This window comes from Aphelocoma coerulescens, chromosome 1, assembly GCF_041296385.1.
Source record: "Aphelocoma coerulescens isolate FSJ_1873_10779 chromosome 1, UR_Acoe_1.0, whole genome shotgun sequence".
Taxonomy (NCBI): domain Eukaryota; kingdom Metazoa; phylum Chordata; class Aves; order Passeriformes; family Corvidae; genus Aphelocoma; species Aphelocoma coerulescens.
This window is the reverse complement of record NC_091013.1, coordinates 255,107-271,159: the sequence shown is the minus strand read 5'-3', so window position 1 is coordinate 271,159 and position 16,053 is coordinate 255,107. Positions and strand designations below refer to the sequence as shown.

Below are 16,053 nucleotides of genomic sequence, written 5' to 3'. Positions count from 1 at the left end.
GGTACAGGGAACCTCTAAGATCACCCCACAGCCCCCCAAGCATGGCATGAGGTCTGCACTGTCTTGCACTAGCCCTGCACCTCACCCACAGCACAGACCCCTGGCAGGCAGGACCCACAAGCTGTGCCTGAGGCTGGGAACATGGAGCAGCCCACAGCAATTGGCCAGGGGAGGTTCTACCTCACCAGCCCTCCTCTCCTTCTGCCCCATTTAACAACACACTCGGCAGGGTGGGGGCACACTGGAGGGCTGTGGGAGGGCATTGCTTCACCCATGTTACACGTGGAGCCTCTGCAGGTAGGTAAGTGCAGGGCTCCACAACAGTCCTGGTTCTTTCTGCCCCAACAGACCCCTTCAGCTGCAAATGGCCAATGTGTGAGCCCTTGACAGCCCAGAGCCAGCCTCCCCAGCCACAGCCAGGGATCTTCTCAGTTCCCACAGTTAGCCAGGGAGGTTTGCCACCTCTGGAAGTGCACCTGGCAGACCTTCTGGGGCTCAGGTACCTCAACTTGGGGCTTTTCCCTTCTCTCCTTTGTTCCTGGGTAGCACCACCTATCTGTAGGTACTTTAGACCCCCATTTTATGCCAGTGCAGCACAAGACCATTGAGACATCAATTACATGTGCTCAGGTAACCTCATGTCCTGAGGGGAGCTACCTCCTTTGCCACAGAGACTACACAATAAGAGCATGGCACACAAACACCTTTTCTGGATAGCTATGGAATTGGATGCCTCCTCATCACTGTCCCGCAGCATCTGTCAGGTTTTGGAATCATCCTCAGCAAACATCCCCTCCCTGCTGCAGTCCTGCCCCCTCCAGCACATACTCTTTGGTGGAACAGGATTCCCACTCAGCACAGGCTCTGCTGTTCTTTCCACCCCAGCAGATGCCAAATTCCCACCTCAAGGGGACAGACCTTGCATTCCCATCCAACCAGCACATCCTGTGGAAGAGACCACCCTCCCAGACCCAGCTGTGCAGAGTGATCTGGCCACTTAATGCATTTAGGAAAGGGACAAGAGGAATCCAAGCAGGACTCTGGAGAAGAAGATGCAGGTTTCCAGGTGGAGGTGAGGGCCAGAGCTGTTGCCCAAGCTGCTGGCACTGTGCTGAAGCCCTGGGAGGAGAGACCAGAGGAGCTGGACTCGTTCAGCCAGGATAGGCAGTGCTGGGACTGCGCTCTGTAAACACTGGGAGAGGGAGGGAAATTCCAGAGAGAGAGGACAGCTTTTTAAGCAAAAACACAATATTGGCACAAGAACAAATGAGTATAAAATGGTCAGAAATTAGTTTAGGCTGGAAATGAAGAGATGTTTTCTAGTACCAGATCAAGGAATCTGGAACGGCCTTTCACAGCAGTGATGGAGGCACAGACCTAAATACAGCCTGGCCCTTGATGAAAGGACGGTCTGCGTGGACACCTCTACATGGGGCCACGATTCAGAGGCCCCTTCCAACCTCTCCCCACCACAGGCCGGGGCAGGGTCTGCCCCCGCTGCCCTCAACCCAGACATGAGTGGCTCCTGCTCAGCAGGCAGGGACACTCTCCCCTTCCATACGCAATCAGACCCCTTTGAGAAAAGCAGACATGTCAGAGGAGTTACATGAGCAACACCCACACAGCCCCACATACAAATGCCACTTCAGTCACACAAACAGGAATAAACAGCAATAGCAGTGGGCTTGCCTCTGCAAACTGGTAAGACAGTGGCCACGTGGGCACATCTGGGTCTGCCCACCCTCCCTGAAGGTTGCTGCAAACACCAGCCTGGTCCCAAGCTCACAGAGCCATTCTGGCCACAAGCACAGCTCTGGCAGGGGCTGGCAGTGGATATACAGAAATGTGAGAAACATGGTACATATGGAACAATCCTCCTGTGAACTTCCCCGGCTCCCAGCCCACTGTGGCTCAGACACTTCCTGAGCCACAGATCATATTTGTGTTCATCAGCCTTTGATGGACTTTTTTTCTTTCCATGAATTCATCTAGTTTTGAACCCATGCAACTCTGGGCAATGATTTCACAATTTAATTATATTCTGCATGAAGAAGTGCTGCCTGTGTTTATTTTAAACCTGCTGCCTGGTCAGTTCTTATGGAGCTGCCCGGTCTTGTGTTATGAAAAAAGCAACTTCTCATTTCCCCATGACTCTGTGCACACGTGTGTGATATTCCTGCAGCTTTGTCCATGTCAAAGAATGTTTTCTTTCTGCTTGGAACCATTATCTGCCAGAGATCCCAATAACATCTTTTTCTGAACGGTTTCTAGCACTTCTGCTCACTTAGAGAATAGAACCGGACAGAGAGTGTGGGCAGAATCTGAGCTGATGATGAGCTGATCACCCAAAAATCATCTGGGTGATGATATTTTCTTTCATTCTGTTTCTTTTCTAATTAAACTCAGCATTTGATTTGCTTTTTTGCCCACGCTGAGCCTGGTGTGGCACTTTCACAAAGCTCTAGGCTTCTCCCCAAACTGAAGCAGCCAGTTCAGAACCCACCACTGTGTAAGTGCCATCCATGTTGCTTTCCAGCAACTTGCTTAGCAGCAGTGATTTCATCTCCCATCTTCTTCCCTGACTCAACAGTGAAACATGATCCTTCTACAGTTCTTCATAGGCAGCCCTCACCTTGAATGCTTTAAATAGACCAGTGACATTAACCATCACATCTTTGAGAGGATACAGCAAAATACCAGCACCAGGGGCACCCCCTCTGTGAAAACAGGCACCCCCTTCCTTCCCTTCGCTCTCTCTCCCCTCTCCTACCAATCATTCCCTGGGAGGATCCATTACTGCAGACCCTTTGCAAATACCCCTGGTCCTGCCAGCATATCACCAGTGTGTTTCATCTCAGAGCCCCACAGCTGATGCTGGAAGGTACCGACACGGAACCCTCCTCTGCTTTGCCTGATGAACACTGACATGAACGCTGCACTGAGAATGTCTGCAAGAAATCATGGAGCTTTGTGTTATCATCCAGTTTTCACTTCTTCCTCCAAGTCTATCTTCTACATCCAAAACACGGCTAGCAGTGGGCTGTTATGGCGCTTCACCTTTCTGTATCTCTGTTTCCAGTACCTGCAAACCGCAGTGCCCAAACCAAAGTGCCCAAGCAGGTGTTTGCTCAGAGCTGCTGCAGCATTTACCTGCCCTCAGAGCTCTGAACCCATCTCAGCCTTGCCCTGTCCCCTGAAGGATGCATCTGCCTTCAGGGTCTCTTGGTAAGGGCAGAGCCCTCCCAAGCTCTAGCAGGGCACTTGCAGCACTTTGTGCCCCCAAACACTGGGATCAGCTGCAGATCCTGCCATGCAGTGTGTCACAGGTGTCCCCGCACAGGAGCAGGGCTCACAACAGATGCCAGGTGCAAGCAATGCCACATCGCAGAGCCCATCCAGTGCACCCTCAGCCATGCCATGGCTGCCTGGTCCCTGGCCTGCTCTGGTCCCAGAGCCTTGCTCAGAGAGAGGGCAAGACTAACTGTGCCCCCTTTGCCTCCTCTAGGCTTTTGGAGATGTGCTCACCCAGGCCAAGCCCTGCCAGCAGCTTTGCCAGCAGAGCAGGGCATGCACGAAGATGACTGGGCAAGGGATGACTGTACCCTAGAATGGGAAGGGAAGAGGCAATGAGCAGGGAAGGCCTGGCTGGAGCTGCAGAGTGTCCCCAGATCTTGTGTCACCCAGCTGGCTACCAACACAGTCCTGTCGGCTCTGACCTGTCTGGGGTGCACAGCTCAGGCAGGACGTGTGACAGAGAGTGGCTGTCACCATTGTGATGTTTCTGAACCAACCCAGAGCAAGGGGCTTTGAGCACACAGCCTGATGCACAGCAATGGACGCAGAGTGGGCCCGGCCATCCAGCTGCAAGCTGTCCCTGCTCTGTGCTGAGCAGATGAGGCCAGGGCCTGGCTGCCCATCCTGTTCTGCTGCTGCCAGTGCCCCTCAGGTGGTTCCCATGAGCCCTCACCACTCATGATGCTCTCAGGGACACAGCTGAGCAGAGGCAGGTGGGTGGGGGGCTGGTCCTCACCCAATTCTCCTGAGCAGTACCCATGTAGCTGGGTCTGCAGCACATGCCGTGCCCGGTGACCGCTGCCACCAGAGTGCTGAGGGAAAGCTTGGCTGGCAGACACTGCAGATTCACAGAAAACTCTCGTGCATGCCAAGCCCAGCTGGACAATGCTTTCTTGACCTCCCAGAAAGACAAGTGGCTGTACCAAAAATCCCCAGACCTAGAAGGTCGTGGCCTCCTGTGTCTCCCTGCTCACAGTTGTCTACCCTGGCTCTTCTCTGAACCTGGGTCAGGTTCAGGGCTCCTTTTGCTGTGCCTCCCTACATGGACATGTGAGCCAAGAGCTTCTGCCCGCTGGCCAGTCCTGATTGTACCAGAGCCCTCCAGAGGCCCTGCCTGCTCTGTGCACTGGGATACCTGCATTGCCCAAGGACATGCCCATCCTACCAAATCTCAAATTTACCAGACTATCCTGGCTGCTGCATGGATCCAACTCATGCCTGCTCATCTCCCACTCTAAAACTCTCCTGGGTCCCCCTATCCACCCCCTTTTCCCCAGCAGTACCACCTGCCCCCACATGCAGAGGCCATCAGGCCCCTGCCTCATTGGTGCTCCAACCTGCACCCCTACCTGCACAGGTAGCTCCTGACCACTGCCGACATGGAGGAAAGCAGGAGCATTGTCATTCTCATCCAGCACCGTGACATAGATGGTTCCGGTGGCACTGCGGGGCGGTGCTCCCCCATCCTGCACAATCACCAGGAGCTGGAAGCTGGACTGCTGCTCCCGATCCAAGCTGTGCTTGGTGCTGACCTCTCCTGTGAGGGAGAATCCCAGAAGGGTTTGGATGGGAAGGGACCTTCAAGCCCATCTTGTTCCACTCTGCTGCCATGGGCAAAGACACCTTCCACTAGACCAGGTTGCTCCAAGCCCCATCCAACATGGCCTTGAATATTTCCAAGGATGGAGCAGGCACAAGTGAGGGACACAGATAAGTGGGGACACAGCTCAGCCCACAAGCTGCCTTAGAGCAGAGCCTGTGCTCAGCTGTGTTATTCAGGTGTGCTGCTGGAGCCCAGCACTGCAGGGGCAGTAAGGTGAATATTCTGTTGCTGCATTGGCCTGGCTGCCATCACTGCTGCCCCACCCTGGGCTTTCTCACCAGCTGGCCCCACCTAGGAAGCCAGGAGTCTCTCACCTGTCTGTGTGTGGATAAGGAAGTTGGGATCATGCTGGAGCAGGCGGTAGGTGAGCCGGCTGTTCTGCCCTGCGTCCCGGTCGCTTGCCATCACCCTTCCCACACTGCTGCCAGGAACCTGATTCTCAGGCACGGTGAAGAAGTACCGCTCCTCGCTCAGCCGAGGGCTGTTGTCATTCTCATCAGTGACGCTGATCCGCACGGTGCTGGTGCCAGTTTTCCGTGTGTCCGCCGCAGCCCCAGTGCCTCCCACCGAGGCCAGCACCGTCAGCACATACAAGTCCCGTGTCTCCCGGTCCAAGGCACTCTTGACGTATAGCCAGCCACTCTCAGGCATGATGCCGAAGCTGGCAGCGTCCCCATCTGCACGCAGGTGGTAGGTAAGGGCTGTGGATTCCACATCATGTGCCAGGGCCCTCACCTGAAGGAAGCGGGTGGAGACAGGAACACCCTCCTGCACCTCCACACGGTAGGTGAGAGTGTCAAAAATGGGTCCGTTGTCGTCCTCGGCTTGCACGTGCACCAGCAGCGTGAAGGTGGAGCTGAGCTGGGGAATGCCACTGTCCCGGGCCATTATGGCCAGGCTGTAGGCTGAGCTGGCCTCATACTGCAGGGCCCCAAGGAGCCGCACTGCCCCTGAGGCACGCTCCACAACAAAGGTGCCCTCACCCCCCGACACCAGCTCAAAGGTCACCTGTCCGTTGGCACCACTGTCACGGTCCTCGGCCTGCACAGTGTAGACTGTAGTCCCAGGTTCTGTGGCCTCTGGCAGCAAGATGGAGTCAGAGGGAGTTGGGAATGCCGGCACGTTGTCATTCACATCTGATACAGAGATCTTCACACGTGTGTTGCTGTAGGCGGGGGGTGAACCACTCCGGGCCTGGACATCCAGGATGAGAACTGACTGGGACTCGTGATCCAGAGGCAGGCTGGTGCGGAGCTGCCCTGAGGCCGAGTCGATGGAGAAGTAGCCATGAGGATCCCCCGAGGAGATGGAATAGAAGATGTCATCAGCATGACCTGTGGACAAGAAGTTGCCATCCAGCTCACTCCCTCAGCCCCATGGTCAGGAAGCTGTGGCCCAAGATGTCCAGCAGCACTGGGCCCATGTGCACAGAGGTACAGGTGTGCATACACACTTGTGTAGGCACAGGTGCTGAGTTGGGTGACAATCGCAGGGTGCACATTCAGATGTGAGTGTGTGGAGCTCTCAGAGCAGGGCCACTCCCTGAGGAAGTGTGGTGGGTGCTGGACCTCAAGGATGATATGGGGACAGGGAAGGTGGCAACATGCAAAAGGGACAAGCCCATACCTGGTGGGTTCTGGGCCTGGACAGCCCCCACACTGGCACCCTGTGGCACGTCCTCGGGCACGGTGAAGAAGTACTGAGCTTGCTCAAAGACAGGGGGTGAGACTGTGCCCTCCACGATGCTGATGTTTACCCGGGCATTTGGCTGTGCGTGCAGGCCCCCCCCATCCTGAGCAGAGATCACCAGCTGCACCAAGGTGTTGGCTTTGCCACTCAGAGACCATGACAGAGAGATGATACCTGAGGAAGAAAGTCATTGATGTGGCATTGTGCTGCACCCCTGTCACCAGGGGACAGGCCAAACCATAAGCTGGAAAAGACAGACCAGAAGGGGCAGGAAGCAATGTGCATCACAGTGGGAGCCCACCGTGGAGAAGTTGGAGTGAATGAGTGGAGCTCTCCCAGGAAAGTCTCCCCAAATCCTCCCCGCTTAATCTTACACCCAACTCTGAGCTAAGCAGTGGCACAGGCTGTGGGACATGAGTCAGAAGACAGGTCTTGGGAGAGGGAAAGGAGGGGAAAGGGCGTCCAATCTGGGGCACAGGATGAGGGTCATAACACAGCAAGTGGGCCCTGGGCTGGCAGGCAGGCTCCACGAGGGGATGTAGAAGTGTAGAACCATAATCGATAGGCCCTACAAAGGAGGTGGCCCTGCATTGGGAGGGCTGGTAGGGCTTGTCTCATTCCAGTCACCTGCTGGGAACTTGAGAACCAGTGTGCAGGTCTCCCAGTGCACCTTTCTGTCCTGCTGAGAGCCCCTGGCACCATGCACCCATGCACCCACTTCCCCAGAAGAAAGTGCTCTGGCTCCAAACAGATGCAGCCAATGAGAACAGTGGGATCGAGAGCGACAGTTACAGAGGAGAGTTAACTGAGCTGGAGAAGAGGGGACTGGCAGGGACAAGAAATGAAGCAGGATACAGCCTGATGGGGCAAAGTGTCAGCACACAAGAGGAAGGGCACAGTGAGTCAGGAATGGGGAATGGGGAGAGGAAGGAAGACAGGACAAATGAAGAACAGAACATGGAGCAGAAACAAAAAGTCAGGGAAGGGGTTGGTTACCAGAGGCTAAGGAAGTTCAGCAGGGAAAGATGTGGCAGGGAGAGGAACAGATGTACGCTGGAGACAGACTGCACTGCTGAGGTGGCCAAGCAGTGATACTCAGGCTGGTTTTGACACCTCCCACATCACAGTGCTCCAACTGCTGCCTGCTCTGGCTGCCTGCCAGTTCTCACCTGTGTCCTTGTTCAGGGAGAAGAGCGGGGGTGAGTTTCCCAGGACGATGCGGTATGTCACTCTCCCATTCAGCCCCTCGTCCTTGTCATGGGCAGTGACACGCAGCACAGCTGTCCCTGGCATGCTCTGTGTGCTGATGCTGGCAGCGTACTCCAGCGGGTAAAACACTGGCCGGTTGTCATTTGTGTCCTCCAGGAACACCTTCACGTACACCATGGAGTTCAGGCCGCCCTGAGGAGGAACCAGATCAGAGACAGTGCAAGGACAGCAGCATCCCCTGCACAGTGCTGCGTCAGCCACACTGCATACGTGGCCTCACTAGCACTCACCCCATCCACAGCAGTGATGGTGAAGTCGTAGGCAGATGTGCCCTCGTCGCGGTCCAGGGGCTGCACCGTGCATAGCTGCCCTGAGTGCTTGTCAATGCTGAACTGTGTGGGGACAACACTGCCAATGCCAGAGCCAATGGAGTAGGAAAGGGAGCCAAATGCGCCACTGTCCGCGTCTGTGGCTGTCACCTGTGTGAGGGAAGGCACTATCTGAACAGAACAGACCACCAGCCAGACCCAGCCCAGCACCCCCACCCCACCCCAGTGCCACCCTCTACTCCACAGCCACAGTCACCACATCATCCTCACAGCTGGCCATCATGACGCAGTGTGACAGCAACCGTGGCTCTTGTCCCAGATCAGCCACTGCTTCTTCTGCAGAACATGCAGCACCGCAGCAGCAGCCCCTGCACCTCTGTTCCTTCTTTTCTGCAAAGACACTCAGGATGGGACAGGAAGAAAGTCAACCCCCTGTCACTGTGGCCCTGGCTCTGTCCTGCTCTCAGAGCTCTGTGTCTAGCAGTCCCAGACACTGGGCAAGAGGATGGAGGGCGGCACTGCTCTGTGACAGTCCAGTCTGATGTTGCTTGTAGCACAAGAACTGCACCCTCCGTGACAGATGTAGCAGGAGGATGAATGCTGTTCCCTGCTTGCCCTCCCCAGCTCCTCCTTGGGCTCCTACAGAGCTCAGGTCAGCAGAAACCAACTCCTGACTCCACATCCCTGCCCACAGCTCCTCCACCAGCTGGGAGCTCCATGGAGAACAAAGCTGGGGGACAGAGCTGGGGGAAGGCAGCTGGGCCAGGCCCGGGTGAAGTGGAGTTCAGGCCTCGTCAGCCACAGCTCCTCCCCGCAGCAGCCATGGGGCCTCGGCTCCCGCACGAGGAGTGCAGGAACGCCACGCGCGCGCCAAGTAGAGGGCCCGGCTGGGGGCTGCAAGCCCGGTCATCAGGGATGGAGGAACAAGGGTAAGGGGACACAGAACAGCTGGGCCCGGAGGGAACAGTCAACTGGGCAGGGATGGGACCACCCTGTCCCGATCAGGAAGGGGAGGCAGCACCTGCGACACCCCCACCAGCCCTGCTGCCTGTGGTCTGAGGGGCTGCCTCAGGGAGAAACCGAGACTACATCTCCAGTGAGCACTAAGCTCCTGTGCAGAGGATCTGCTCCCCAACCCTGCAGCAGCTGCCAGAAGAAGCACCATGGAACAGGATCCCCCCTCCCCACTCCAGCTGCAGAGCACTTGGAAACACAGGTGCTGTGACAGAACTGGGTCAGGAGGCACTTTGGGAAACTGGACCCATCTGCCACTCAGAGCTCACCGCCCCCCTCCCCACTGCCCCAGCCCATCTTTCTGGGGAACTGCTCAGCAGAGAGTACAAATCTGACCTCACTGGAGCTCATATGCAGGTTACCAGTACACTGGGTCCATGTTGGCTGTCGTTACTGGGGTACAGCCTGTACCCACACCCCAGTGTGCCTCTGTCATGCCTGGGATACAGCCCTATTCCCACACCCTGGTGTGCCTCTGCTATTCCTTGGATCAGCTGCCAGCCTTCTCCACCACTGCAGATGGAAATGCATATGAAACTGATCAGCTGCCACAGTGACTGGAATAGGTACTATATGGTAAACTAAGACTTTTCTTTCCTTCAAAAGGAACTACTTCTCACTCTGAAAATTACCCAAAATGCACGTCAGCTGCTTTAATCACTGTACAGCAACACGCTCTGCTGCAGAGTAAAATAGTAGCTTCAGGCTCCTTAGGCCAGGGGCTCTGATGCTTCCAGAAGAGCCTCGCTTCCCCACTGTAACCATCTTCTGATGGGTGCTAACCTTAGGAGTACCCAAAGGGGGAATATCCAGCTCCCTGCCACAAGCCCTGGGTCAGGTTTTAGGAACAGGGGAACTCTCACTAATGCGTAGTGCAGCACCATCTCCCTGGCAGCTTCCTGGTACCCAGAGCCAGCTTCCAGCAAGATAACTGGTGGAGCCAGCAGTCTGGTATCAGAACCAGCCCTGGCTGTGCAGCCAGGACATGGTATCCCATGTATCTAATGCTTCACCTCCCCATCCTGTGGTGGGACCATCTGTGGACCACCGGTCCAACACAAAACTCTGCCCATATGAGCCTACACGGGGTCTAAGAGAGGTCACATCACTGGTGCAACCACAACTGGAGCCCTTGTCTGCCTTGTCTCCCTTGGATCGGTGATGCTAAACTGGTGCCTAGAGAAAAGCCACAGAACAGCAAACACCTGCTGGACCAGGTAACAGTGCTGGCTGAGTTTGGGGCCACTGGACACTTTGCTCTGTGCTCTGCCACTGTGTGCAGAGGGAGGGGGGCTGTGGCTGGTGCACCCCCAGTCCCAGCTCCCTGCCTGCAGACTGCTGATATCCCATGTGTGAATCCCATGGGATGGGGCTGGCTGACTGCCTGTGGGTGGCCCAGGCTCAGCAGGGCCTGAGGAGTCCCAGGGACAGCAGGATCTCCACTGCAGTTGGGTGATGCCTCCTAGGGACTCCTGAGGGACATCACAGGGACATCACCAGCCACCAGGTATGGCAACCACCTCATTTCAGCTGGCATGTGCTGCTGCAGACTCAGAGCACATGCAGTCTGGGACAGGGACACATTTTTAGCTGTGAGGGCAATTAGCCACCAAAAGGGCTCATTAAGGCCTGCGGTGAGTTCACCACTTGTGGAAATTTTTAAACCAAGCATGGATATTTTTCCAGGAACTTTGCTAGAAGCTAATGCGGGGCAGCCTCAGGCTCTGTATTTAGCATCCGCCCCAAATCTTGGATTCACAGCTGGCTTTACTGCAGCTCACTCATGAGACTCCTGATGTTTGCCTGAAAATAGAGGGAAACAGGGTCAAGCTGCCTCTGGAACTGCCCAGGAAACTCTCCACTGGGGCTGTGCCAGTCCTGCTGCTCGAATATGTGGGAGCAGGAGCCAGGCCTCTGAGCCTGAATGGCAGCCCTATCGCCCTCTCACTCTCACCTCTGACTTCTGAACAGGGCCTGCACAGCCACTAAAGCCTTTAAGCACGAGGACATCAATGCTCTGCCAGGAGACTCCTGATTTGAAGCTGCCAAGGAGGCAGCAGAACCTGAGGAAGCCAGGATCACAGACCCCTGGACTCACCGAGACTTCCAATGTCCCTGCCATGCAGGGGTGGCATGCAGCTGGACCTGCTGTTCACTAGAACAGAGTACTAACTGGGGATGTGGCAGTTGGCAGTAGCTGTGACTGCAGTGGCCATGAAGCAGCAGATTCAGGATCCTAAAAGGAGTGAGGAAGAAGAGAAGCAGAGTACAGACCCTGGACTGCAAGACAGACTTCAGCTTTTACAGGGAACTGGTCGATGAAAGGGATCTCATGGGAGGCAGCACTGAAGGCCAAGGCAGCTCAGGAAAGCTGGCAAGCCTTCAGGACAGCACACTCCAGAACAGTCCATCCCAGTGCTCAGGAAAACACAGAGACGTCAGCAGATGGCCTGGGCTAAGCAGGGGCCTCAGGGCTAAGCTGCCATGCAAAAGGTGGTGTATGCTAAGAGAACTGGGATTGTTCAGCCTGGATAAGAGAAGCTTTGGAGTGACCTAATTGTGGCCTTCCAGGACCTGAAGGGAGCCGACAAGAAAGACTGAGAGAGGCTATTTATAAGGGTCTGGAAAGACAGGACAAGGGAGAACAGCTTCTCACTGACAGAGTAGGTTTAGATTGGATATTGGGAAGAAGCTCTTCCCTGTGAGGGTGGGGAGGCCCTGGTTCTTGGGTTGCCCAGAGAAGCTGTGACTGCCCCATCCCTGGAAGTGTTCAAGGCCAGGTTGGACAGGGCTTGGAATAACCTGGTCTAGTGGAAGGTGTCCCTGCTCATGGCAGGGGGGTGGAACGAGATGATGTTTAAGGTCCCTTCCAACCCAAACCATTCCACAATTCTTTGAGATGGGCACGAAGGCAAGATACATAGTAGGAATCTATAAACATTGCCAAGCATGTCAGGAGCATGTCAGCAAAGTCAAAGTTCAAGCCTGAGCATGCCAAGAAGAGCCTCTACCACTGCGCTGGTAGTAAAGGGCAGAAGAAGGGCCCATTTCTGAGTGTGGTCAGTGATTTAGCAGTAGCGGGCTCAGTTAAGACTGGAACACTCAATGCCTCCTCCACCTTGGTCTCCACCAGCCTCCCACACCTCCATGCTGTTCAGAGGCGTTCAGAGAGCTACTAGGAAGGGGTGAAGATAGACACAGTTTTCTTTAGAGAGACTGATCCACGTGAATCCATGGGACTCAACAGGCTGCATCAATGGATGCTGACAGAAATGGATTTGTAGGGCTGCTCTTCACATGTGGTGCAAATCAGGGGAGATCCCTGACAGCTGGAGGAAAGCAAATATCACGCCTCACCTTCAACAAAGGCCAAAAGGATCATCTAAGGGTCTACATTCTTGTCAGCCACACTTTGGGGCCTGGGAGAATCATGGAGTGGGTCTTCTTGTAGTATGTATTAGGTCACATGAAAGATCCTGGAAGGGAAGAGCCATCATGGATTGACCATCCTGTTTGCTCTCTGTGGTGGAGTGATGGGATCTGGGGTCAAAGGGCTGACAGCTGTGGGTGACAATTGCCTTGACTTTAGGAAGGATTTTGATACCTTCTCCCACAACCCTTATATTCAAGGCAGGATGTTACAGTGTGGAGGGCTGGGCAATTGGGTGGGTCAAAGACAGGTTGGAAGACAGGCTCCAGGGGAGAGGTTCATGACCAGTGCTCTGCCTGGGGGCCATGACGAGTGGATGAAAGTGACAGAGGAAATACATCCTTTGTGTCAGATAATGGATGCAAATGAACAGGCATGTGCCCTTGAGGCCAGAAGATACATTAAAGAACCCAGGGGATGACCCTGATGCTCTGTTTTGATGACTTTGTTGAGAGGTGTAGAAGAAGCTGCTACCATGGCAGGGTTTGGGGTACACATCTGGGGAACACTTCTGCTGAAATCACTCACTGATCAGTGTAATTACATGGGAACGCAGCTGTTGGCATCCAATTCCCAACTGGATTTGAATCTGGCAAGGGATGTCAAAGTCAACAAGAAGGGCTTCTGTAAGTACATGGGTGACAAAAGGAATGCTGGGTAAAATGTAGGCCCACAGCTGAAGGAGACTAGGGACCTGGTGACATAGGACATGTCAAAGACTGGGGTACTTAATGCCCTCTTTCCCTTACTCTCCACTAGTAAGGCAGGTCCTCAGGAATCTCAGGTCTCAGAGACCAGGGTGAAAGACAACACTGCCAGGCCCCTCACAATAATCTCTGCTCAATCATAGTGTTTGGGAAGTGCCTGAATGCTACAGTGCCGTTCGGGCCAGCTCTCTGTCCTGGCACTGAGCAAACTCCTGCCTGCCCCGGGCGGGGGCTGGATGGAGACCGGTCATGGTGCGCGGAAGAACGGACGAATCCCCAGCTAGGGCTCGCCTCGCACCCTGATGGCTAGTGCACACGAAGGAGGTAGGATAAAGCAGAGGGACTCCTTTGTGGGGGGTAGGGGATTTACTGGAGCATAGCAAAAGCCACGAAGAAAAGACCAAGCCAGGTGCCTTGAAGGGCAGTTTTGTACGACAGAACGAGCGTGGAAAACACACAGTACCCAATGATATATCAACCAGGGGGTGTTACAAAGGCGGGGAAAAGGGATTACAGCAAATGGGGAAGGGGTAGGTGGGGAGGAGTAACAGAGACCAATTATCTGCCAAATAACCTAGATCCCTCTGGAAAAGTGGCCAGATACGAGAAATATGGGGAAGGGAGAGCTGGGGCCGCTGGTAAGGCACAGATTTATGTATTTTTCACAGCTTTTTGGGTGTTCTGTTAAGGCTTTGGGCTGTAGAAGCATCAAACCACTGGACCTTTCAGTCCCCTGGTCCAGCTGAACCATGGTTCACTGCAACACCTGAAGACTGTGGGAAGGTCAATCTCTCTCCTGTCTTCAAGAGTAAGAAAAAGGACCCAGGAAACTACAGAACAATCAGCCTCACCTTGACTCCTGGAAAACTGATGGAGCAGCTAATCCTGGAAACCATTTTTATGCATGGGAAGGAGAAGAAAACATCAGGAGTGGTGAGCACGGCTTCCCCTAAGGACAAGTCATGCTTGATCCACTTGATAAAAGACTGGGCTGGTGGATGACAGAAAAGGAGTGGATATTCTCAACCTGAAGTGCACTAAGTTCTTTGACACCCTCCCCTGTAAGATCCTCATTCAGCTGAAAACCAGCTGAGCAGCTCCTGTCCAGAGAGTGGTGATCAGGGGCACAATGTCTACTTGAAGGCCAGTAGCTAGCAATGTACCCCAGGGGTCAATCCTGCGTCCAGTCCTGCTTGGCATCTTCATTAACGAGCTGGTTGATGGTGCAGCGTGTACCCTCAGGATGCTTGCTGATGACCCCAAGTTGGGAGGAGTGGCTGATATGCCAGAAGGTCATGCTGTATCTAGAGCAACCTTAAGAGGCTGGAGGGATGGACAAGAGGCCTCCTAAAGTTCAACAAGGGAAAGTGCAAAGTTGTGCCCCGGGAAAGGAACAATCCCCTGCACCAGTATATGCTAGGGGCCATACCACAGGAGAGCAGCTTAGCAGAAGAGGTCCTCTTGGGTGCCAATTTGAAGATGAGCTAGCAATGTGCCCTTGCTGCAAGGAAACATAATGGTGTCCTGGGCAGCATCAGGATGAGTGTGGCCAGCAGGTCAGGGAGAGGATCCTGCCCCTCTCCTCAGCAGTGGTGAGGCCACAGCTGGAGCCCTGGCTCCCCAATACAGGAGAGAGATGGCCATACTGGAGAGAGTCCGGTGAAGGGCCACAAAGATGATGAAGGGACTGGAGCACCTCTCCTGTGAGGAAAGACTGAGGGAACAGGGATGGTTCAGCCTGGAGAAGGGGTATCATCCATACAGGAGAGGGCAACAAGAGGATGGATCCAGGGTCTTCCCAGTTGTGCCCAGTGTCAGGATCAGAGGACATCGCCACACACTGGAACACAGGAGAGTCCCTCTGAAGATCAGGAAGCACTTCTCCTTTATGAGGTTGCCTGGGGAAGTGGGGATGTCCTGGACAATCAACTCTGGATGGTGCTGCTTGTGCATGGGGGGGGTCATACTAGATTATCTCAAGAGGTCCTTTCCAAACTCAACCATTCTGTGATCTCCAGCCAAAGACTCTCCTGAACATCCCAGTTAGCCAATTTAGTTCAAATTGTTCCAAGAGAGCTGATCTGCTTCCCTGTCCCTGCACAGCAGCCTTGACCACACTGGGCAGCAGCATCCACTACCTGCCCCTCCTTCCCTGCAGGTGGGGTGAGAAGGCTTTGCCGGAGTGCCTTGCAGCTGGGCAGAAGAGCATGTGGTGGGAGTGCTGTGGCCACCACAGAGCAGAAGAGGACAACAAAGGAGAACAGCAAGATGACTCAGGGTTAGGCAGCAAGAAACAAGAGCACCAGACTTTGAAAAGGAAGCGGGGTCCTGGCCAAGTGTGCCTCTCCCCACTGAACGGAGACCTGGGAGGGCAGTGACGGGCATGGAGGCCTTGCTATTTCACACCCTCCTCCCAGTTCCCCAGCAAGACAGGAGGGACAAGTGGAGCCAAGGCACAACAGACTTACATTCCCCGGAGATGGGGATGCATGAAGTACAGCCCCACGCCAAGGTCCTCAGCTGTATCGCCCATGGGAGCCAAAGCTGCCCCTTCCCATAGACCCATCTCAAGCATATCACCAGAGCCCCTTGCACACACCTCTTGCCTTCACAGCCCTCCTGCTGACCTGTGTACCCCTGCCCAGCCCACAGTGCTGTAAAGGGACGGAGCACTGCTCAGCAGCTTGGGCCTCCATTCCTCGGCCATCCTCCCTACTCCAGCCAGCGCAGTCAGCAGGCAGGGAACTCATCTGGAGCCTGGCCATGGCTGGGGCTCTG

At 54.8% G+C, this 16,053-nt stretch overlaps 1 protein-coding gene across 1 annotated transcript in view; it reads right to left on the bottom strand.

Annotated features, from left to right (window-relative positions):
* The window catches only part of DCHS1 (dachsous cadherin-related 1), a 40,950-nt gene that overhangs the window by 16,786 nt on the left and 8,111 nt on the right, over nt 1-16,053 (bottom strand). Inside the window, exons 2-6 of the mRNA XM_069005717.1 lie at nt 8,086-8,274; nt 7,756-7,987; nt 6,524-6,760; nt 5,212-6,231; nt 4,644-4,831 (exon numbers count right to left, since the gene is read on the bottom strand). Coding sequence (XP_068861818.1) covers nt 4,644-4,831; nt 5,212-6,231; nt 6,524-6,760; nt 7,756-7,987; nt 8,086-8,274 — 1,866 coding nt within the window. The remainder of the gene's footprint in view (nt 1-4,643; nt 4,832-5,211; nt 6,232-6,523; nt 6,761-7,755; nt 7,988-8,085; nt 8,275-16,053) is intronic.